The sequence below is a fragment of the Misgurnus anguillicaudatus genome, chromosome 13 (assembly GCF_027580225.2).
Source record: "Misgurnus anguillicaudatus chromosome 13, ASM2758022v2, whole genome shotgun sequence".
Classification (NCBI taxonomy): Eukaryota; Metazoa; Chordata; class Actinopteri; order Cypriniformes; family Cobitidae; genus Misgurnus; species Misgurnus anguillicaudatus.
This window is the reverse complement of record NC_073349.2, coordinates 6,972,234-6,998,134: the sequence shown is the minus strand read 5'-3', so window position 1 is coordinate 6,998,134 and position 25,901 is coordinate 6,972,234. Positions and strand designations below refer to the sequence as shown.

The 25,901-nt window shown below is 37.4% G+C and overlaps 1 protein-coding gene across 4 annotated transcripts in view; it reads right to left on the bottom strand.

Moving 5' to 3' along the window:
* Window positions 1-24,043, bottom strand: part of tead3a (TEA domain family member 3 a) — a 57,484-nt gene extending 33,441 nt beyond the window's left edge. For 2 of the 4 annotated variants that reach the window (XM_055188255.2, XM_055188257.2), the window contains exons 1-2: window positions 23,803-24,041; window positions 7,596-7,849 (exon numbers count right to left, since the gene is read on the bottom strand). In XM_055188255.2, the coding sequence (XP_055044230.2) occupies window positions 7,596-7,734 (139 nt within the window). In that variant the 5' untranslated portion in view covers window positions 7,735-7,849; window positions 23,803-24,041. Of the gene's footprint in view, window positions 1-7,595; window positions 7,850-23,802 lie in introns of all 4 variants that reach the window. The other 2 variants (XM_073874924.1, XM_055188256.2) reach the window with 2 other exon arrangements.
* Window positions 24,044-25,901: the final 1,858 nt, after the last annotated feature.

Genomic DNA, 25,901 nt, shown 5'->3' with positions numbered 1-25,901 from the left:
TGTTTCAGAGTTTCAAGAGAAAAAAATATAGATACGATGAAATGTTTTTCCCCATTTTGTTTGTTTATTTGTTTATTGTTTGTTTGAAAGCAGAGGGTCTGTTCTTTCATTTGATATATTTGTATGTTTATATATTTTAGAAGAAAGTTTGAAGGCATTTTGTGAAAATCACAAACAATACTGGCGGGCAACTTGTCAAAAAAAGATTAGCAGGAAATTACTTAAAGGTAAATGATTTGCGTGAATACTGTGGAGCGTGACCGAATTAACAAAATTATTGTCCGCTGGTGTGGACGCAAAAATAATCTTTATAGTTAATGTTACAGTTATGATTAAAGCGTGAACGGCCCTTTAGGGACAAAAAAGGATGAAGATGACCCGCTGTTGGTTTATAACTATAATGCCAAACATTGTTCCTCCAAAATCTGACCCTAAAAGCCGAACTACGCGATTTTCTTTAACATAAAACAATTTAATAAAATATTTGTACTTATAGTTATCATTCTAGTCCTTAGTGTGAATGTCCCTAAAAAGGTGATCTTGTCATATAGAGTTATATGAGGGTTCAGAGAGCAAACCCACAGCACTTAAAGTTGGTAAGACACTGTAGGGACCCTGACAGCCCATGTTACCACAAAAGGACAAAACGGCTGGCTGTTGAAACAAACCTTCCTCATCTGTTGAGTGGGGGATTAGAGCTCATGTGACAGGCGTGGGTTGAGTGGTAGGGTGCGGGACAAGGCCACAGAGCTGTGGAATGTGTGTCCCCTTCAAGCCGAGGAAAAAGAAAGAATGTGGGCCGGTCTCCGTAAGCCTTTTCTGAAGAGAGGGTCAAAGGTCAAAACACCCCAAAGCCAAATGAGCTCATCCGCGCTAACAATCCTGTATTAAAGCCCGATGCTTAGTGTCGTAATAGTTTAACAAAAAGGATTATGGGTAAATCATAAAGCAGCGTTTGTTAATTAAGACAGATGATGACCTAATCCTAACCAATTACTATCCATGTTTGGAAATATCACAAGTGTACCAGAGAAATTGTAGAGGGATGAGGTGTCACTACCTGTGAAAACCCACCTAGAGTCATTTGTTTGTGATCGACTGTTTTCTACATAAACTCATCCTACATGATATAAAAAACATTGTCAAATATGTCAAAGATTATGTCAAAATATGTCATGTCAAAGATTGAAATTACACTGAACTCAATAATTAAACTTTGATATGTATCATCATCATTAGATTATGCGACTTTAGCCTGGAACTATTATTTGGGACGCAGTGGCACGCGGCTGTACATAATCGTGCTGTTTGTATCAGAAGGGTTTTTACTGTGACAGCTGAGTTGAGGGAGGATAAACAGTCACATAATTCACATCAAGCTTTCAGAGTCGTGCTTCATACTATTGCGGGCTGCCCCTGAACCAAACTTAACCGTACCAGAGACAACCTCTGCAAGAAGACAACGGCACAGTTAAAGGAAAACACCCCCGTTTTTCAACATTTTACTATGTTCTTATCTCAACTTAGTATGAATTAATACATAACTATCTTTTTCAATATGTGCACTAAATCTTTGTACAACATGTTGTGAATGTGTTAGCATTTAGTCTAGCCCCATTCATTCCTTAGGATCCAAACAGGGATGAATTTAAAAGCCACCAAATACGTCCATGTTTTCCCTATTTAAAGACTGTTACATGAGTAGTTATAAGGGATGTAACGGTATTATAAATTTTGTGGTATTGCGGGTATAAACTTTTCCCGGTACAACCAGGGTCACATGATTCGGTAAAACGTTGGGTCTTCCGGGCAACACGTGTAGTTTTTTTCCGGCCAAGTGAAGCGAGTGGAGGGACTACAATTCCCAAAATCCCATGCGTGCCACTCTGATGCGTCTCTATAAGTGGAGCTACAATGGCAGAAGCAAAAAAAAGCACATTTTAAATCTGATGCGTTCGCTGTGACAAGAAATGAGAAAGGACAAAATGTGATGGACATACAAAAACCGAGTGTGAGTAAATCCGTGAATGAGCAGAGTGTGTATGCCGTTTCTCAATAAGAAAGCAGCCTCCCTAGGTCGCATATGCAGGCTGCATCCGTCATTACACGCCTGGTGTATTTAAGTTAACTGAGTATTACATTCGCAAGTCATAAGCGTGTTACAACAATATACGATTAAATAAGAATAATAGTCAACTTGAAAAATGTTAATATTTTGAAATAAGATGGTCTTCATGACAAAAATGCAGCCTACAAATGCGACCTATGGAGGCTGCAGACTTCCGATTGGGAAACGCACCCCTATTTGAGTGAGCTGACCTCAGGTCTAGGGCTATGTTTACATAAATGCGTTTATGCTTTAAAACGCGTTACTTTTGCTACGTTTACGCCTTTCATCTACACTACATCACCGTTTTCGACCCTCATAAACGGATTCGTTCGCAAACGCTGAAGACCCTGTTTTAGTTTGAGAACTCAGACGTTGCTCTGAGTGTAAATGAACGTAGACGGAGTCTTATGTAAACGAACAGCTGATATTTACGTGACAGCGCATCATTTTCAAAGTAAAAATTATTTTATTAATGTAAATGTTGGTTTGCAATGGAGGTTTTGCCAAAAATAGTAAACATCTACCAACCAGCTATTATAAACGCTATATCGGATTGTTTTAACATGTATCCTTATTGATAATGTCTGTTTTATATTAATGTTTGAGTATTGTTGGGTTTAATGTGTTTATGTTTTGTTTAAATTTAGTTAGCTTACGAAAGATAGACTGTAATTTTATACGCCATATAGGCATTGCAAAGGCCAATATGAAGGGAGAATTGTAATGGGTCAGACATTATTTTCCAGTTTAATGTAAGTTTTGTTTGCTACTTTAAAATGAATTTCGTTTCAGATAATTTGTCTCTTAATTTTAATCGATGTTTTGTTGATAAGTTTGTTGAATATAAATTAATAAAAACAATAAACTCAACGTCATTAATATAATGCTTGTTTAGGCGCTTGGCTTTTAGCTATTTGTGTGTTGCTAGCGGAGGACGTGCACGGACCTCGCACACTTTTAAAAATTAATGCATTAAGCATTTCTGGTAGGCTAAAGCAATACTTCACTTCTTACTATATTTTGATTGAAGTTTGCATTTGCTAAAATTTATTTTTGCTTAAAGTTCGCTACTGTTTAGAATGCTTTCTTTTTAAATCATAAAGACCTTTCTGTTTAGTTATAAAATCAAAATTAACCTATTAATCATATTAATATGTTGTAGGGGGAGCTAGAACAGTATAAGTGTTTATGTTTTGTTTAAATTTAGTTAGCTTACGAAAGATAGACTGTAATTTTAAACGCAATATAGGCGTTGTAAAGGCCAATATGAAGGGAGAATTGTAATGGGTCAGACATTATTTTCCAGTTTAATGTAAGTTTTGTTTGCTACTTTAAAATGAATTTCGTTTCAGATAATTTGTCTCTTAATTTTAATCGATGTTTTGTTGATAAGTTTTGTGAATATAAATTAATAAAAACAATAAACTCAACGTCATTAATATGATGCTCGTTTAGGCGCTTGCGCTTTTAGCTATTTGTGTGTTGCTAGCGGAGGACGTGCACGGACCTCGCACACTTTTAAAAATTAATGCAATAAGCATTTCTGGTAGGCTAAAGCAATTCTTCACCTCTTACTATGTTTGATTAAAGTTTGCATTTGCTGAAATTTATTTTTGCTTCAAGTTTGCTACTGTTTAGAATGCTTTCTTTTTAAATCATAAAGACCTTTCTGTTTAGTTATAAAATAAAAATTAACCTATTAATCATATTAATATGTTGTAGGGGGGAAGTAGAACAGTATAAGACTTTCCCAAACACATTTTTATAGGTTCAAAAATAGTGTCTGTTATAGTTGCCAGCAAAGGACCCATGTATGACTTTTTGTCAATATCGCACACCCCTATAGGCTGCGTAAACGTGCAAAGGTAAGCTATTAGTAGAGTAATAAGATATTTTACACTTATATGCGCATGCCCAGTTACGTGATTGGTCATGTTTCATGCGTTTATGGTGGTGTATAGTGTGGATGAAGATTCTTTTAAAAATGCCAGTATAAACGAGGATCGTTTTCATTTTAAAATGCCGTTTTAAAACGCAAATGCTCTAATGTAAACATGGCCTAGGTCCAGCTACAATAAGTAAGCTGCTGTTTTCATTTTTTGTTTTTGTTTTCAGGAATTGACCCGTCTTAAAACCCATCATCTTTTCTACAATCTTCTACAATCACAACTGTTGTTTTCAAAGGACTACCAAGCATTAGCATTAATAATAATAATAAATTAAAAAACTAGGTCAATTGAGGGAGGTTTTTTTATTACATGGTCTAATTATTTTTTTCCTTTTAATGAAAATTGTAAACACTACACTACACTTTGTACATCATTGTAATGTTCAGTCTTGTTTAATAAACACTTATGGCAGTTTTTACAAGTCTTCATTTGTTTTTTCCTTCCTGTAAATGGTTCAATAATTACCGTACCGTGGGCATCCTACCGTAATACTACCGTACAGTGAAATTTTGATACCGTTACATCCCTAGTAGTTACAGAAGTAAGTATGGTGGCACAAAATAAAATGTGCCGATTTTTTAAGCAGACAAAAATGAGAACTATACTGTATGGTGGAAAAGCACTCAAATATTAATATGTATATTTATAAAGTAATGCGTTACTTTACTCGTTAGTTCAGAAAAATAATATTATTACATAATGCGCATTACATGTAATGCGTTACCCCCAACAACGCGTATGTGCACATGGACATTGATGCATATAGGCTTATATATAATGTATACATATATTTTGAAATATAAAATGTAAACAAGGATCAGATATATGTTTTGATAACAAACGTGCATGTTCATAGGCGCCAATTTCTTTTTCCGCCGGTGGGTGCTTGTCACAACATCAAGCCAATAAGTATTCCATAAAGAGTTTGTTGAAAAAAAACGGCAGACGTTCTGGAGCACCCAAGCAGAGGAAAGCGGCAGTGTCACGTTTGTCTGTGTGGTTTTCGACACAAAATGTGAAGAAATTGAGCATATGTTCTTGGCCATTCCGGTAGGTGCTAGAGCCGAGCCCTGGAGAACACATGGGATCGGCACCTATGAGCTTGTTTATTGTAGCACTTTCATCTGTGAAACAACACACGGTTCAAGTGAGGAACCTTATTGTGGTTATACTGTTTTGCGTTCTAATGGTGTATTGGTAGCGCAGATTGAGCCTTTTTCGCAATGGTAGGGCAGATTGACACTTTTCCGCATTGGTAGCGCATATTGAGCCTTTTTCGCATTGGTAGCGCAGATTGAGCCTTTTTCGCATTGGTAGCGCAGATTGAGACTTTTTCGCATTGGTAGCGCAGATTGACACTTTTTCGCATTGGTAGCGCAGATTGACACTTTTTCGCATTGGTAGCGCAGATTGAGACTTTTTGGTAGCGCAGATTGAGATTTTTTCGCATTGGTAGCGCAGATTGAGATTTTTTGGTAGCGCAGATTGAGATTTTTCGCATTGGTAGCACAGATTGAGATTTTTTCGCATTGGTAGCGCAGATTGAGACTTTTTCGCATTGGTAGCGCAGATTGAGACTTTTTCGCATTGGTAGCGCAGATTGAGACTTTTTGCATTGGTAGCGCAGATTGAGACTTTTTGCATTGGTAGCGCAGATTGAGATTTTTTGGTAGCGCAGATTGAGATTTTTTGCATTGGTAGCGCAGATTGAGATTTTTTCGCATTGGTTGCGCAGATTGAGATTTTTTCACATTGGTAGCGCAGATTGAGACTTTTTCGCATTGGTAGCGCAGATTGAGACTTTTTGCATTGGTAGCGCAGATTGAGATTTTTTGGTAGCGCAGATTGAGATTTTTCGCATTGGTAGCGCAGATTGAGATTTTTTCGCATTGGTTGCGCAGATTGAGATTTTTTCACATTGGTAGCGCAGATTGAGACTTTTTCGCATTGGTAGCGCAGATTGAGACTTTTTAGTAGCGCAGATTGAGATTTTTTCGCATTGGTAGCGCAGATTGAGATTTTTTCGCATTGGTAGCGCAGATTGAGACATTTTCGCATTGGTAACGCAGATTGAGACTTTTTGCATTGGTAGCGCAGAATGAGACTTTTTGCATTGGTAGCGCAGATTGAAACTTTTTGCATTGGTAGCGCAGATTGAAATTTTTTGGTAGCACAGATTGAGATTTTTTCGCATTGGTAGCGCAGATTGAGATTTTTTCGCATTGGCAGCGCAGATTAAGACTTTTTCGCATTGGATATGGAGAATGAGACTATTTCGCAACATTTAGTCACCAAGAGAGAATATCTTGCCTCATTGTTCCGCCCTTAAGCCAGCAGATCATCACTGATTCGGTTTCCTCCCCTTGCGAATAGCGCATTAACTCTGAGGCTGCTAGCCGTTTGCTTTTACACAAACTTGAAGACATCTCGCTTGGCAAGATTGTACTTTATATTTTTCATCGTTTGTGATGTGCACACCACTGCAAGCCCCACTTGACCACCGCGGTGGTGCGGTGGTTATGACAACCGTAACAGCCCTAGCAATCACGCTAATCAACAATACCAGACTTTGGGGTTTGATTCAAAAAGTGTGAGTACATCCTAAAGACTGCTCTATAAACATATACAAAAAACAAGGATAAAATGCATAGTAATGTTTACAATCCAAAACGGATCTCAATGATTTATGATCTACATGAAGTTCATCTCCAGCTACTTATAATGTTGATAATTTGAAAATGATCTGCTGGCATACGTTTTTGTATATCATAAAACATTAAAATCAGTTTAGAGTGTCTAATATATATATATATATATTTTCCATTACATTTACAAAATTACTTGGGAATGTTTTGATGACCTCTTTCAACAAGTTTATCCAATAGTCTATGGAGACTAAAATGAGTCAAGCATGAATGTATCTCTGTTTACTGTTAACTCTGAATCATGCATTCAGTAATGATGACTCTAATACGTAAAAAAGTCAAAGCTCTTGATAAAGAGCTAGCATTAGTGACCATATTGAGAATGCTGACTCAAATAGGAGAAACAGGCAGCATTCCTGTCAGTGGATCCCATGTGGGAACAGGAAAATCTGGAGGTGTGGAGTGTCACAAGTTTACCATTTGACTCACTGTGGTAAAACTCCCATGCAATGATTTGGATGTGTTTGTCCTCATGTTGTTTTGACTTATCCATGTTGATTCAATAATAGCGCTGCTCTACTAAACAATGATTCTGTTTACCGGAAAAAAACCAAAACATCCTTAAAGAGAGATATGTTTACTTTAAACTGGTACATAATAAAAGTCTTGTTTTCAAAGAAATCTAACAAAATGTAGTGAAGTTTATGATTAAAACAGGAAAAATGTATTTCGTGTCTCAAACATAAACCACACTTTTTTATTGATTTCCTCCTGCATCCAAATTAGGAAGTACCGATTTTATTTGAAAACGAAAAAGTACTTTTAAAAGTATTTTATGTTTTGAGTTATCTGAGCTTTAGATAAATCTATCCAGAGGCGTTCCTGACTCACCATACATCTTCCCTTCATCTGACAGGATGATTTTTCTGCGGCCGCAGGGTGGATAAATAGCCAGAGCCTCCTGGAAGCTCTGTTCGATGTCAGGGCTCCAGACACCCTCCGCATCCCCGTCCATTCCGCCCTTGTCCATCCCATCCACTCCATCCTCGTGCCCCTCCTCCGGGCTCTCGCTGGCGCTCCACTCGTTGGCTGCAATGGTGGCGGCTCCACCTGGGCCCCTACGTGAGCCCACACACCCGAGACTACTGCAGAGAAATGGACAAAGACAGAGATTGGAAAAACACAGTTAAAACCTGTCGTCAAGGAACAAGCACATGACCAGGTACAAGCATATCGACCTCTCAAGTTAACAAAAAATAAAAAAAAAGTTAACTTCCGCTTGATGCAGATGATGTGACCTTAAACCTCACTTTTGAGCTGGACCTTTTTCCAAACCTGCACATAAATAATCTTAATTGAAGATCATATTACCATTTACCCAAGCACAGTTTATCGTATTTTGTGTGGAAAGCGCAAAATAAAAAAGGAAAGACAAAATGGATGTCGGAGAGCCAGCACGCACTGAGCTGCCAAGTAAGGCGCCAGATTTTTCAGACTCCTGATGTCAAGCGAAGTTCAGGTTATGAGATATCAGGTTTTCAAGGCCGTGCTTTACAGCCTTTGTGAGCTGGAGGGTATTAATAGCGATCGTATTAAAAATCAAGATCATCCTACTGAAGACAGTGACAGATTTTCCTGTTGTCAACAAGGCAGACTGAGCAAAGGCCGACCAACGTGACGTGTAAAAGCTTTTCATGGACGTTCACCATAACATGAGCTTACGTCCTTTCAATAAAAATAACTAGTAGGGCTCAGCAGCATAATTGAAAAGTCTCACTATTTTGTGATACGTAACATACATATTTAAGTCGGAGCCGATGGTGTAGTGGGCAGCGCTCCCACTTTCGGCGACCTGAGTTCGATTCCCGGCTCGTGGTCATTTGCCGATCCCATACCCCTCTCTCTCCTACCTGTACTTTTTCTGTCCCCTCCTCAACTTACTTACTGTTAATTAAAGGCAAAAATGGCCAAAAATATAACTTAAAAAAAAACATACATATTTAAAACATCAAGTGCTCTGCACTGCAAAAAATGACCTTCTTACTTAGTGTTTTTGTCGGGTTTTTAGTACAAATACACTGTAAAAAAATTCTGTAGAACAGGGTATTACTGGGTATTACTGGCAACTAGCTGCCAGTAACTTACTGTAGATTTTACATTTATGTTATTTACTGGCAACAGTTTGTTCAAAGTTAAATGAACATGAAACACTTTCAGTTTTATCTTCTACAGTGTGTTACTGGCAACCAACTGTATAATTACAGCAATTCTTTACAGTGAAAATTCTTTTTACTTTCTTGATAAGCAAAATGACCTAAGAAAATAAGTCTAGTTTTTAGAAAAAAATATAAAATTTAATTGAATTTGTGCTTTAAAATAAGAAAAAACATCAGCCAATGGGGAAAGAACAATGTTCTTGAATTTTTCATGAATTAAGTGTTTAAGACAAAAGTTAAAGATTTTTCTTCTGGTTTTATGCACAAATTTACTTGACTTATTTACTTAGATCATTTTGCTCATCAAGAAATGCATCTTGATTTAAGAATTTTTAGATATTTGTACTTAAATATGACAAAAAATATATACATTATATATAATGTATGTAAATGACTTTAAAGCTCAGATAAACCATCACTTTTGCCAGTGGTTCTCAAACTGGGGGCCACGGTCCACCATGGGGGCCCCAGTTTTATGACATTTTATAAAATACATTAATTTATCCTAAATTCTATGTAATTAAAACATACTACTAACCAACAGCATTGCATTGTATCTTTTAATATGTTTTGTTTTAATCAAATTTTAAGTTTTAGAATGTTTTATGATGTCATAATTTTTATTTGGGGGGCCATGGAGGGATGCAACGTACACAAGGGGGGGACACGCCATAAAAGTATGAGAACCACTGATCAAATCAAAATGTTGGTAAAACATGGTGAAGCACATAAAATGGCACACAGGGATATTTATTTTTAGATTTTGTAATAATAAAACGAAATATCTCTTGAATCAAAACATTATATCAAAAATCTCTGTCTTTGTCCTTTTAAACTCATGAGTCAGGACAGAGGGTGGGGCTGTTAATGTCAGACTTAATGGACTACTTAAAATCCGTGTCATGATGTTGCTTAATTTTATATTGTCACACACAAACATAACTTTTTGTAATTATTGTTCAATTATTGAGACAAATACACTAGATTCGCAATATCTTTCAAATTTTACAACAGAACAAATAAAACATTAGTGCATTTAATAAAATGTTATTATAATGCTACATTTAAAAATTACCCCTCACCACAGATTATATTGACTTCTTTTAAACAGACTGGGATCCAACTCAAGAAACACCATCGTTTCCCCAGTCATTCAGTCCGTATGCAAAATGAATCTGCGAGTTCATGAAACAGCATGTACTGAGAAACTAATAACAACTCACCCCAAAGCATTTTTGTGGCGATGGATTTCATGTGTGGTGAGCACTTTGTACAAACCATTTGCATTCAATCATACAGCAATTCTCAGACAAAAATCCTTACGCAGATAAGTAGACTTGGTGCATTTTATTTGTAGTGCCAAATAAAAATCATTACAATTTAAGTGATAGTATTTATAAAAATGTCTACCATTTACATTCACAACATTGATTTACAAAAGGGATACTTAACTCAAAAATTATTTCCTCATTCTCATGTTGGTTTGAACCCATATGTGACTTTAAACCACAAAACCAGTCATAAGGTTATTTTTTTATTTAAGTTTTTACTACGGAGCCCCTAAGGGGACATGGAACAAAAATTAAATAAAGTTTAGTTTTACGCGCACATGTGAATCTACCGCGTGCACACGTGAATCCATCGCACAAAGTTTAATGTGAGCACGCAAAACTAAACTTTATTTAATTTTTGCTCCAGTGTCACCTTAGGGGCTCGGTATTATACAAATACAAAATGTTTCAATAATTACACAGAAATGTGTCACAAAATGTGTTGTTTTACCATGATGGAACATGATCTTTACTTAATATCCTAATGATTTTTGACATAACAAATCTATAATTTTGAACAATATAATGTATAGCTGACGATTGCTACAAAAATACCAGTGCGACATCATGACTGGTTTTGTGGTCCAGTGTCCCATAAGACTTTATTGCTTTCGTAGAACACAGAAAGTTCACTTTCATAATCAAAAGTGACAAAAGGAAAATCCTGAGAAAACCATGGGCGTCAGCACCATTATATGTGGGTGGAAAAATACCCACCCACTTTATTAGACCAATGATAATGGACCCACCTACTTTTTCTCCAATTTACCCACTAGAGGAATGCCCTGATAAATTAAACTCCGTTCCATGTTTTAGCTACAGCTTTGTTTTCTATGCTGCTGCTTCCTCAAATCCACTCCACTTCTGGTGTGTAATGGGGCATAAACACCAATCGCGAGTTCAACGATTTGCGCAAGTAGATTACATACAAAGTCAATGCAAAGACGCAACCAGACGCGTCCTTGCGCAGGCGATGCGAATTACGCAAATTGGGCGGCACGATGTCCACGAAAACAAGCTCCATTCACCTCAAACGTGCCTTCGCACAAGTTGAACATTTTCAACTCTGACAAACAGTTAAATCCTGCAAGTAATCTAGTAATCTCTGATGTGTACATAGCATAAGTGTGTATTAGTACATGTTAATGATATGCAAAAGGTACAATTCCCAAAGTAAACGATGACGCGAGTTATCGTCTCCAACGTAAATCTCCTTTCTTGGACTACAATAAACAGACAGATTGTAGGCAACAGTTTACTTCCTGGGATTGGTGATGTAGACAAGACCGACATTATCATAATTCCTTCCGCTTAGACTCACAGCCTGTAAATTAACTCCTGTTAGCATTGCATTGTGAGTAGGGCTGGGACAACGCGTCAACGTATTTTAAAATATGCGCATCGATTCGTCAGACCCAAAATGGCAGCACCGTAGAACAGTAGCAGCGCGAGTGGCTTCAGTCCACGCCGGTTTCACACAGCAAGTGTGAGCAGTACGTGCGGCGCGTGTTTTTTTCAGCACCCATGTTAACAAGCATGCACCCCGCCGCATGAGCAGCGCGAGCTCGCGGCTCTGTAGCAACAGTGCTGCAATCGTTTCTGCGTCGGTTCTGCTGCGCTGCTCATGCTCAATGAAAGTGAAAGTGCTTTGTTTATAGTTTAAATGCTCGTGGATTGACGCGAAAAAGTATAATTTTACCATAAAATCATGAATGTGAAGTGTGTTTTAAACAGTCGTGACTTTGAGCAATTTAACAGAAAGCAATGAAATATGTCACTGTTGCCAGAAGACTGCCTTTCATTCACTCTCTGTCCAGCAGTAAATGAATCCTCATCTATCTTAACAAACTTAAGAGAAAGAGATTTAATAATATATGTGCTTCTTAATTCTATAATTGTGTTTATATCTGTCATTAAATGGACTAGAACAGCACGAAAACAATGTGGATTAAATAAATCAAGTTATAAAAGTTACACTGAAGAGGTTTTGCTCATAAATGCATGTAAAATAAAGTAATTTGAACTTGAGATTTTTATACACAGTATGAGCTGCAAACGCTTTATTGAATGCTACCTCTGACTAAGAATGCCATATTTTGCAGATGTATAGTCTTTTTTATTTTGAAATTTTAAGAGCAATGAACATAATTGAAATGTTTACATTCAGATATGTAAATCAACATGTATAAATTGCTATTAGTTAATTAATGGGGAGATAATCGAGAATCGAATCGAAGTCGAATCAGACTGATAAAATGAATCGTTAGATTAATCGATGCATCGAAAAAATAATCGCTAGATTAATCATTAAAAAAATAATTGTTTATCCCAGCCCTAATTGTGAGCGAATCTTTCAAACATAATAAGGAGCGTCACATTTCCGTCTGACGTCAGAGGTATTCAGGCCAATCAGGGTCTTTCAGTTCAATGAGCTTTGTACATAATCAGAGCATTTCAGGAAGAGAGTGAAATCTGGAGCTACAAAAATGTACGGTATGTGGAAAATAATGTGTTTTTAACCATAAACCACACAAACACGTCGTATTATACCAAAAACACAAAATAACGTTGTTTTTAGCAATGAAATAGGTGCACTTTAAACTCCATGTCATGTTTCCGCTACTTTCTGCAATCCTACGGGCCACAACACAACAAGATAAACAAAGCTTTTAGGCTTTAAAGGCGCTCTAAGTGAATTGACGAGTTTTAGACCATAAAACATTTTTTGTTACATACAGCAAACATCTCCTCACTATCTGCTTGCTGCCTGTCCGCTGATAAAACTGTAAAAAAACGCGATCTCTGTAGACAGCTCAGGCTCGACAAACGGTAATATCAACATAGTGGCCAAACCTAGCACAACAAAACATAACAAAGTGTTCCAGCCAATAAACGACAAGAAGGATTTGGGGGTGGGGGTTGGGCGCGTTCATGAAAGCATGGGCGGGAGAGGGAGGGGGAGGCGTTAGCTACGCTCCGTTTGTTTGAAAACAGTTCAAACATCAACAGGAAGTGACGTCGCACATTATTCGCTTAGAGAGCCTTTAAAGCAATTGTTATAATAAAGGGCACTAGAATACATTATAAGAAAATTACATCTACTCCAGTAAATGTTTTGTACCCACCCACATGTTTTGCTTCCGAGATTTTGTTTTTAAACATTTTTGCTTAACATTTTTTGTAGTGATATTACGCACTGCCCGAAAATAGTCCCCTTGGTTACTTTCAATGGCAGTGGACTATTTTCGGCCAGTGCGTAATATCACTACGCCTGCTGCAGCCATGTTACATCAGCAAAGTCCTTGAGTATTATGTCAGAATGAGAGTATAGTTCCTTGCCATATCTGCCTAGAAAATCACAACTTTTAATTTTCTGTCGGTCTTAGTACACGATGTATCAACAGAAGAGTCAAGTTTAAAATATTGAAACTCTTTGGTTATTTTTTAGCACGATGCTAATGGTCTAATCAGATTCAATGGATTGTGCTAAGCTATGCTTAAAGTGCTAGCGCCAGACTCGGAGATCAGCTGAATGGATTCCAAAAAGATAAAAATCAAATGTTTAACTCTAGGGGAGCTGGAAAATGAGCATATTTTCAAAAAAAGTGGAATGTCCCTTTAAGACCCACACAGTTACTAGAGTCTAACATTGCTACTGATGTAGTTAAAGAACCAACGAATTTCAAGAACATCACCTAGTGCCTTTCAACCACAATATGGCAAACATGCAGAAAAAGCCACAAACAACAAAACCAGACTTCAGAAACAACATTAGTGGAGCCAAAGTGGTTATCATGGAGGACCACTGGTATGGACCTTTAGAAAGCGAAGGGCCTGAAATTCCAGACATGTCCTTATTAAGACAGTTACAGTGCGCTAACACACTCTCAGTCTCTCTCTCTCTCTGTTGTATCACCCGCACCTCCACTCTGTCCTTCCCCTCCCGTCCTCTCTTCTCCTTCCCTCTCACAAGCACCCTAGTCCAAATCCAAAAAAGGTCTGAGGAACAGGGACATAGTAGGAGGTCGGAGTATGGCTTGCCTGACCAATTTAGGTGCGCGCTTAGGCTCAGGAAACACACAGCGCTCTCCCCAAGAACAATCCTGCTGTTTTAAGAGTACTGGTTTCATATACGAAAGCGAATGTAATCTATGAATAGACCTGACTAATTTACCGGGCATGCAACTCTAAAATAATTCAAGACTCTACAAACACCAAAGAAGCAATGAAAAAAAATGTATAAAGAGTGTGGGCGAATTTTCGGTTCGAGCCGATGAGTAAATATTGACCTTGAGTCTAAACATGTCACCATATCTGTGAACACCCGTCACGAAAAGGTCACCTGCCGGCAGCGCGCGGCCACTGAAGAGACATCGGGTTACAGAATCAAGTGACAAACCAAAAGCATCCCACACCCTTGATGGATAACAAATGTTCATTAAATGAGCATCTTTAACTGCTATTACACACACTTCGGAGTGTGGCGTGTACGTTACAAAATTCAAAGAATCTTTTATTATTCTCTTGATTTGGGGTGAAATTTGGTTTTTGAACAAAAGTTATGTTCTGAGCTATTATTGGATCTTACCAATATCTGCTAGGTGGATAAATAACAATTAAATTTAAGTGATTGACAAACTCAGTCTCTGTTTATCTGCTAGGGCTTTAGGAGTGCAGACAGGAGATTGTTCTCATTTGAGACTTGGAAAACAGCTGCAGTGCTGCTCTCTTAACTACTCTCCCCTAACACACTCCACAATAACACACACACACACACACACACACACACACACACACACCCTTTCACAAAGAACAACAGGGCAACAAGGAGACTAGCAGCTGCTACTTGAGATCGGATTACAGATAAGGAAGGCATTTTAAGGCATGAACAAGCAATGCTGGACAATCTGATTTAATGAAAGACAATCTACATCTAAATGCTATTGTGATCCAAGTTTAAATGTGTTTTATTTCCACAGGCTAGACAACTGAAAATGCAAACTTTTGATGGCGGGTTTCAAAGTGCACGTTTTTTAAAATGACACCTCGCCTTGTAAATGACGAAAATGTAAATTAAAAGTGCTTAGTTGGTCTATCACGTGTGCAGCTTAGACATTCACGTTAAGGAACATTCACATTATAAGCGACTTTGTTGCTGTGTGTCGCTCGTCTATTTCAAAAGAGGCGTTTCAATATCTGGTTGTCATAAACAAATGAGTTCCGTCCACTCCAGTAACTGACGAGAGACGGACGACGTGAACTCCCCTGCTTCGTACTCATTGGTAGTCCCTCCCTAATGTTGCTCATAATTTGCATAAAGTTAAACATTCTCAACTTTGTTGCGCCGTCAACGGTCACTTTCGCTCGTGTCACCAGATGCCACCGAGCTTCCATTGAAATCAATAAGATCACATCGCTCTCCTACTTCTAGTCACTTATAATGTGAATGTACCTTAACCCTGTTGTGCGCATCAGAAAGTTTTTACGAAGGCAGATGAAACTGAGTGGACGCGCAATTGACGTCTCTTCTTTTGTTCAGCCAAAGGCTGTTCCCCAACATGCGTTCTTCAGCGATCTTGCGTCCTTGTGTTCTCGCTCTACGTCATCAATCATCAACCGTCGAAGTTCAATTCCAATGCTGCAACCAAAACCGCCTACTTCCATACTATATAGTAGGCGAAGAGCAGTAGGCGAAGAGCAGTAGGCAAGGCGAGTAGTATGTCCGAATACGTAGTATTCCAAAAACAGTATGTGAAAAGTACCCGGATGACCTACTACTTCCGGTTAGATTTCGAAGTGTGCATACGAAGGACACTTCACTATCCCATGATGCCCCAGGAGCGGAGTTATGCAACGAAGAAGAAAGGCGAAACAGCGATGCGGCCGTTTTCGCACTGGTATGACATGACGTGAAGACGACATATGTCACGTGATGTATCAACATGGCGGATATAGTATGTCAGAATCGCACTCATACTACTAGGATTCATACTATACAGTACCTACTGTTTTAACAGTCAGTAAGCAAGTAGTTCATCTCATTTAGTACCTACTGAACAGTATGCGGTTTGGGACGCAGCCCAATTCTCAAGAACACAAGTACAGAGGACGCATGAAAATACCCGGATGTGTTCTTGATATCGAGGATGCATCGAGTGCAGACTTGCTGCTGAAATCTGGAGAGGTCAGGTGACCAACAGGAAGATCGCACACATCTCAGTTCTCACAAGTGCGTTCTGTGTTCTCGCAACCTTCTGAGTTCATTCTTTCAAGGTCGCCAGGCAAGACCAGTCTACGCGAGAACGCAAGTGTGTTCTTTGCGTTCTTGAAATTGAGAAACAGCCAAAGTAAACTGTGCTATATATATAAAGTTTAGCACTAAAATAATGTATAAAAATATTAAAGGATTAGTCCATTTTCTTAAAAGAAAAATCCAGATAATTTACTCACCACCATGTCATCCAAAATGTTGATGTCTTTCTTTGTTCAGTCGAGAAGAAATTATGTTTTTTAAAGAAAACATTGCAGGATTTTTCTTATTTTAATGGACTTTAATAGACACCAACATTTAATACTTAACTCAACACTTAACAGTTTTTTCAACGGAGTTTCAAAGGACTATAAACAATCCCAAACGAGGCATAAGGGTCTTATCTAGCGAAACGATTGTCATTTTTGACAATAAAAATAACAAATATACACTTTTAAAGCACAACTTCTCGTCGTGCAGATCCGGTCGTGATGCGCCAGCTGACCCCACTACGTCACCGCAATACGTCATGACGTCAAGAGGTCACAGAGGACAAACGCGAAACTTCGCCCCAGTGTTTACAAATGTGGTGAAAAAGCACCGTTCCGACGTTGTTGTATGTCAACTGATACTAATTAATGTCTTTGTGGCAGTTTATTGTTTAAAATGGTCCGCAAATGTGCATTTACGTTAGGTCGCGCTGGACCGGACCTTGACGAAAAGTTGTGGTTTAAAAGTATATATTTGTTATTTTTCTTGTCAAAAATGACAATCGTTTCGCTAGATAAGACACTTATGCCTCGTTTGGGATGGTTTATAGTCCTTTGAAACTCCGTTGAAAAAAACTGTTAAGTGTTGAGTTAAGTATTAAATGTTGGGTTCTATTAAAGTCCATTAAAATTAGAAAAATTCTGCAATGTTTTCTTCAATAAACATAATTTCTTCTGGACTGAACAAAGAAAGACATCAACATTTTGGATGACATGGTGGTGAGAAAATTATCTGGATTTTTCTTTTAAGAAAATGGAATATTCCTTTAAGTTGAATACTCACATAAAGTTGTTCTAACTTCTCACATTGTTCTAACATTTAAATTTGATTTAGCCATAGACAGTGGTTACACATAACTAATCAAAACCAATACACCCCATTATTTTAAACAACACTCAATGTGGTCAGGTTGAAGTAAAAGGCAGTCAAATCTCCAAAAATGCCTTCTGAGTCTGTTCTTTACTTGTGCTCTTCAGCACAAATGTAACCTCTAAAAAAGTTACTAATATAACAAAAACATCATATCATCTTATTTTGAAATATCACTTTATTTCTACATTTACTCTCATTATCCATTCCCATGCAAAGCTACAGGAACCTAAAACTTGAACTGGGTTGGTGTGAAAAAAATGATCAAGCTACTTTTATCTACAACTTAAATAAAAACATACTAATGCGGTAAACCAACAATCAATGCATTCAATTAAGTTAAAAATCCCCTGAAGGTTCATAGTAAGGTGGGCAGGACACTGACAAGTCCAGACAGTTAGCAGCCATGTGCAGGTGTTGCACATGATAAATGCAAATACACATATGTGAAAAACCCTTCACTGGACACACAAAAGAGACAAAGACATGCTAAAAGGAGGGAGAAATGAACCGCCTCTCTTCCTCTATGGACCCAACCCATGTTAAACCTGATCAACCTGCCACTGCAGTTTTCTTAGACATCGAGTTTCTTAAGAAAACCCAAACCCCTTTCAGGCAAACAGCATCTTCAAAATGTACGGCCTTTTTTCTTGCATTAAGGCTTAGTTTGTGAAATAATAGTATGTTTCAAGCAAGGGAAAGGGACTGTTTGCCATGATATCAACTTTAACTGGGTCGAAAACAGGAATATTTGATTGCAAATAACAGTTTTCTGTAAATATAAATAATTATAAACTATTTGATTTATAAGAAAAAAGTACTGGAAAGTGATGAAAATAAAACTCGAGTGTTTGGCAGATGATAATAAGATCTAGTGTAACAGTGGATAAAGTAGGAAATTTAGTGAATTGGATTTACTGAACAAGCTTGAAGTCTGCCAAAGATAGTGATCTTTTATTTTATATTTTTGACACCCAGATTCTCCCTGTCAATTACCCAATTTCCCCTCCATACGTCCAAGCTTACATGGCTGTGGTAACTATCATGACCTGTCATGTATCAAGTATATCTATCTACACCATTTCACTTTCACAGTTTTTATTTGAGAAATACATTTCCAAAATTAAAACACTATGGATGCATAAAACAACAGTTACATTTTGGCTTTCAAGTCTGCCAACAGGCACCTCTTAACAGACCTTTAGGCCCTGTAGACGAAGCTAAATACAGGTTTGAACAGGGTCCAATTTCAACCACATACAGGGGTAGCCGAAAACGCATGTTCGAGCAGTCACAAAAAACCCACTTACTCTCCGCCTACCAATCTAATGTGTGATGTGCCGAGCACAATGTTTTTACATCGGCCCTGACTTCAGTGTTAACAGTATTCTTTAGGCAATCACTGATAAAACTAAAGCACCTGCTATCCACCCCTTACATTTTTGTTCTATTTTGCGAGCATTTGAAAGTTGCGCAAGCTTATTCTATCAATTGCTCAGAAATATCTTAGAAAGCTCTTACATATACATGAACAAAACATTGTGCAGCATGTTTATTACAACACAAGCAGTGGACTCGGACATAATATTAGTGCGCATCAATTTAAACCCGCTATTTCTCCCGCTCGTGTTTTGATAATTCGCACATAGACCATCCCTTCAAAGTAATCATGGCGGTTGAAAGCGTGCAAATGAGACGGATTGAAACACCAGGGGTAAACAAACATGCATCTCTCCAAAACGTGTCTTAATACCGAGTGTAAATGTACTACTCATAAATAGAAAATGTCACATTTATTTTTCTACATGGCAAACAAAACAATGCAGTTGTGCACATCATGTGTAAAGAATATATGAAGAGTTTGGTTCCAATCGCAATAAATCCATGAAATAAGGAAAAATCCAAAGTGCTCAGAAATAGCAAAAGAAATTTTAGAAAAAAATGAAGGTAAAAAAAATTTCCAAGGCACTCTTCTTATTTTAAAAAGTGTTATAAAAAGCCTTTATTTAAACATATTACATTAAAAAAAAAAAACATTAAACTGGGCAGCAACCCACGCGTAGCGGCACAGATAGCCACATTCAGGGTGTGAAAACAAGCAACAGCCGACATTTTTTTTCCGTCTCACGAGTGCCTCTCGCGAAAATTATTAATTATTTTTATCAAGGCCATCAAAAGTATTATTTTGTTTTTGTTTGTTAGTTGATCACAAAGTAAAAAGCAAATGAGGAAAAAAGTAGGATTCTGTGTGTATTCAACGCGCCACCATTATTGTTTACAATGCCTTGAATGGTGCATTGTGATTTGTTGAGCGGATTTATTGCATTTTTGCGTTTTGGGAAAAAAGGAAGAAAAGATGACAGAATAACATGAGGGATATTGGATTCTGCGTAAAATTAAGAATTTTCTTTTTAATACTGACCTAATAAAATTCTGATTTTGGTGGTAACTTTTTTTTTATCATGCATAAAGAATATATCATGGATGTCTAGTAACAGTATACGATCAACATGAAATTATACAATTTTAAAGATTTGGATTTACAGACTTCACATCTGATCCAGACTAATGCCAGAGTAACCCAATCTAAACTAATGAACTAAATCTCTGAGCATATAGAAAACTGACAAGCAAACCAGTGCTTGTAAGTTTTTTACCAAACAACAGCATCTGTAATTCAGTAAGTTATCGAGTGTGTACCGGTCTGAAGGGTGAATCACACGCTGAGATGCTATTTAAAGCCATGAGGTCAGCAAACACACTTGTCATGTTTTGCAAGACTCTCTTGAAGCCTCACAGCCAGTGTCGAAAAAATGTCCACCTCACATTAGGTTACATTCATCGAGAGCAAGACAAATTTTATGTTAATAAATCAGAAAACACGTTTAAACACTTTCCAGCAAGCAATCTCATTTAAAAGTAATCTAATAGCCGTCCAAACACAGCCCAGGCTAAAACTTTGGGCTGGGTTTCCATCGAAACGTGAAGCGAATCTTTTCAAAATACGAATTAGGTGCGTTTACATCAAGTTGTTAGAGCGAATTACGTGGTATTAGTAACCAACAGTAAACAGAACAAGACAGGCGTAAAAAATGGAGACAGGACTGCATTTAGTTATGATTTGGTATGTTATAAATTGAATAGCAGTGCAGCTTATATGAATGCTGTGCACAGAAAAAGGAATGCAGCATTTTTAATGTAGGCACTAGCAGCAAGAGCATTGCGACGACTTCGAGCCCCATACAGTATATGGTAAAAACAACGTCAGCTGATACAGCTGGATGATCAGTCCCGTGAGTTTAAAGGTGCAGTGTGTAAATTTTAGCGCCATTTAGTTGTGAGGTTGTGAATTGCAACCAACGGCTTAGTCCACTGCTCACCCCTGGCTTTTGAAACACATAGAGAAGCTACTGTAGCCACCACCGGAAAAACATGTCATCATCGGAGACAACTTAGTAAAATAAAAATTGGCAGCCCAAAATGGCGACTTCCATGTAAGGGGACCCTCGGTGTATGTAGATAAAAACATCTCATTCTAAGGTAGTTAACACATAACGGTTCATTATGAAAGGTCTTAATATACCACTGATAATATAGTTTTGTATATTATATTGCATTTCTGTCAAGAGATCCTTCTAAAAATTACACACTGCACCTTTAATGTTCGCTACGCCACAATTTATTCAGTACATGCGTTAAAGGAATAGTCTACTCATTTTCAATATTAAAATATGTTATTACCTTAACTAAGAACTGTTGAATCATCCCTCTGTCATCTGTGTGTGTGCACGTAAGCACTGGAGCGCGCTGCGACGCTACGATAGCATTTAGCTTAGCCCCATTCATTCAATGGTACCATTTAGAGATAAAGTTAGAAGTGACCAAACACATCAACGTTTTTCCTATTTAAGACGAGTAGTTATACGAGCAAGTTTGGTGGTACAAAATAAAACACAGCGCTTTTCTAAGCGGATTTAAAAGAGTAACTATATTGTATGGCGTAATAGCACTTTTGGGAGTACTTCGACTCGGCGCAGTAACACCCTCCCTCTCCCATTATGAGAGTGAGAAGGGGAGCAGACTTTTCAGGCGAGTCGAGGTACTCCCAAGGGTGCTATTGCGCCATGAAATGTAGTTGCTCTTTTGAGTCCGCTTGGAGAGGCGCTGTGTTTTGTTTTGTGCCGCCGAACTTGCTCGTATAACTACTCGTCTTAAATAGGAAAAACGTTGATGTGTTTGGTCACTTCTAACTTTATCTCTAAATGGTACCATTGAATGAATGGGGCTGGGCTGAATGCTATCGTGGCGTGGCGGCGCGCTCCGGTGCTTGCGTGCGCGCGCGCGGATGACAGAGGGATGATTCAACAGTTCTTGGTTGGGGTAGTGACATGTTTTGATATTGAAAATGAGTAGACTATTCCTTTAACATCTCATGTTATTCGCATTTACTCCCACTTTTTTCACATAAGTCAAAAAGCACATTGAGTGAACGTAAAAACTTTTTGCAAATTAAGCGATTTTATTCGAAATTTGGCATTTTCGTCACTCGTTTCTTATGCGATACTTGCGCATAAAATCAGAGTGATGGAAACCCAGCTAGTTAAAATTTTAAAGATGTCTAACCATAAGCAAAAAATAAATGAAATAAAATAAAAAATATAAATGAAAATTGAAATTGCTTACATGATGGAATATCATACATCTCACAAATTATTTCAGCAAAAAGACGCGTAACCAAATTCTAGTTTATTTTGGCTCAATAGTCAGACTATATCCGTTCTATAGTTATTATAGACAGTAAATGATTATTGCTTGCTGGGTGTATGCATCCAAGGATGAAAAACATTTTAATTTTGCACTTTTTAACAAAAAAAAATTATGACTGGGTTTTAAGATGACTTCTTATAGTCTTGTATGACTTCTTATAATCTAGTAGTGAATGTTAAAGAATTAGTCATACTTCAACAAGGAAACTTCTGGATTTTTTGGCATCACGCCTGTAGTATATAACATTTGTCGCAAGAAATTCTCATCTGATTGCTCACTGCAACCTTACACAGCCTGAAAAACCTGTCGAATCTCTGCACAGCGAAACTAAGGAGGCGTGCGGAACTGACACATGTGCTGAATGAACTGAGACGCGAGGGATCCTAAAAGACGTCAAATACTTCAGATGAATGAGATTATTACCCTCCCTTTAACTGTAAATGAACCATTCGAAGATTTGGTATGCACACTGAATTATACCTCAAGAAACAAAATTAAGCAGCATGGTTTTCATATCACATTAGAAAAGACTGGCAGGCTATATGAAATACAAAAAGAAATGTACAGTATGAAAAGACCTCTCTATGTATATAACATAAATACTATGTGTTGTATGTATGGGCTCATTTTTAAATGCATACATAATTACTTGTAGAAAATGATTCAATTTATTTGTTTTTACATAAAATTCTACTATATACAAAGAAAATTAAAACCATAATAACATTTAAAAAGCTTCATAAACTTTGCCCTAAACTTCAAGATGACTTATGACCCATATGCGTGACACCTTATGGTTAGTGATGTAGTCCAGGGTATACCCACTTCTTTATTAGATGGCATACCCACTTCTAAATTTTAAATATTGAATAATAATATTAATTTCATAATGATCTTTATGCTGTGAAGTTAAGCACCAGTTAAGTGACAATACTGGGCCCATTTTGGAGTAAATTAAATATGCAAGACTACACTTACATGCCACAGGACGTTCAACCTTAGCTGGGCCACTTTAAAAAAAAATGGGGGTACAAATGAAGAGTATACCTACCTCTCCAGTCTGGTTTCATAAGTTTCATAAAGTTAGTACACAAGAGATAAATTCTTCACTAAAAGCCATAAAACCAACATTGTCTTCTGTGAATAATTTGCTTCACTTTATTAGTATTCAAACGTTTTTATATATGCATACAGTACTATAAAACCTTAACGCGTGTGCATTTGTATATCAGCAATGCATTAACATCTGTAAACCCACGTGTGTGAGTGTGTGTAATACAGTCATCACTCAGGCTGCTCCGAAAAAATGCCAAAAATGAGAATGATCTAAAAACTCCAGCGCGAGCGCGGCGACTGCGTGAAACAAAGGAGCGCAATAAGAGTTTGGCACTTACCTTAAAAGCAAACCTCTGCTCTGCTGTGTGTGCAACAAAACGAGATTTAAGGGACTATCTCATGAGTCCGTTTACAAATTCAAACAACGCCGATGTTTTTGAAGAAATATTTCTCCTGATTTGACAGTAAAGTTGGAATGTGAAGTATGACTTCGGTATGAAACACGGAGAACTCGAGCGGAGCGCTCGAGGAGGAGTCATGAGGAGAAGGAGGTCAACTCTCCACCCCCACTCAAACTTTACGAGCAAATCTCAGGCGTGGGTATCAGACGAGATGCGCTCATTGGTTGCGATTGCGTGTCTCAAAACCCAGGGCATCATGTACACGCAAAACACACGTAAACAAAAAATAAATGTGAAAAAAATGCGCGCTTTTTATTCAGGCAGTTTTTACACAGCTATTCTGTGAGGGGGATTTATGAAGTCTTCAATAAAAAACACTAGGACTACTTATTTTATAGCATTATGTTAGTGATGTTAAACGTTAAAAATAATTAAAAATATTTTTAGATAAAATGTATTTAGTTTAGCCTATTTTTATATAACAGACTAAAAAATCTTTCAGGTTTAAGCTCTTCCAGTCTAGCAAAGATCAGGCTGGAAGACCAGCTGACCCACCAGCTTGACCATAAGTCCAGCTAGACCATCTTAAAAAGTGCTTGCTACACCAGCAAAACCACCAAGCTGGAAGACCAGCTTAAACCAGCTCACCAGCTTATGCTGGTCTTAGCTAGATTTTTCTGTAGGGTGTACATCTACTTAAAGAGCACCTATCATCCAATTCACGATTTTACATTTCCTTTGGTGTGTAAGTGTGTATTATAAGGTGACCACATTTTTTTAATGAAAACCGGGGGCATTTCCTAGTTCAATGGTCAAAATCTCATTAAAATCTCATTTGTTGTCATCCATGAATTAAAAAATGGGGACAAAATGTTCTGCAAAAATTACTTACTATAGTTTTTTTTGTGTGTGTGTGTGTGTGTGTGTGTGTGTGTGTGTGTTTCAGTACAAATATCTAAAAATTCTTAAATCAAGATGCATTTTCTTCTTCAGGAAAATCCCCAAAGAAAATATCTAGCTTTAAGACAAAAAATATTAAACTGAAGTGAATTTGTGCTTAAAAAAAATAAAATAAATGCCAATGCCAATGGTGTAAGATTTGTTTGCTTGTTTTAAGCATGAATGTGATATTTTTGGTCTAAAAATTAGACTTATTTTCTTGGGTCAGTTTGCTCATGAAGGAAATGAATCCTGTTTTAAGAATTTTTAAATATTTGTACTAAAACCACGATTTTTAATTTAAAAAATCAATTAATTGAACAATTTCTGTAGCATAAATCAATTTCTTTTCTTTTTTTATTCCGTGCACAAATATGACAAGCCTCATCAAAAATGACTTCTAAGCATAGACTGTAAAAAAAGATGGACGACGCCCATTCGCTCTCTTCCATTGGTAAAAAGTGAAGTCGTCAGTGTCCCGATACGGCGCTGACATCTTGGGTCTTGAGTCGCAGTAGCGATTTTGGGACCAGTCCTGCGCAGTAGTGAGCAGGAAGTACAGCCGCGAAATCAAGACCCCGCCCTCGCTCTTGCAGAATGCGCATATCACAGCTGTCAATCATGACGTGACACCACCGTTTTTATATCATTAAATAACTAACTAAAAACAAACTTATTTTAAAAACAAACATTTGAATTTACATCAGCATGATAAAAACTACAGTAAATGACAAAAAAGATAATTGAAGTGTAATTAAATAGTTTAGTTGGTCTCAAGTCCCATTGAAGAACATGGGGAGGCGGGGTTTATGACCTATACTGGGACCAGTCACTGGGGGGCAATGGAGAAGTTTTGGCTTCACTTTTCAGGGCTTGTGCGGCACACTTGCTTCTAAGATACTACTTCAGCTGATTTTATAGCATTGTAAACGTGAAGAACAGAAGGAAAAATACAAAATGTAAAATTTAGCCTACACAAAACAAATGCTCAATACTATGCTGTGTTCAGTTCACTTCATTTGTTTATTACTTTAACATGAGTAGTTTATAACTTTGACTGTTTTCATATCTTATGATAACTTGATTGACGATAACTT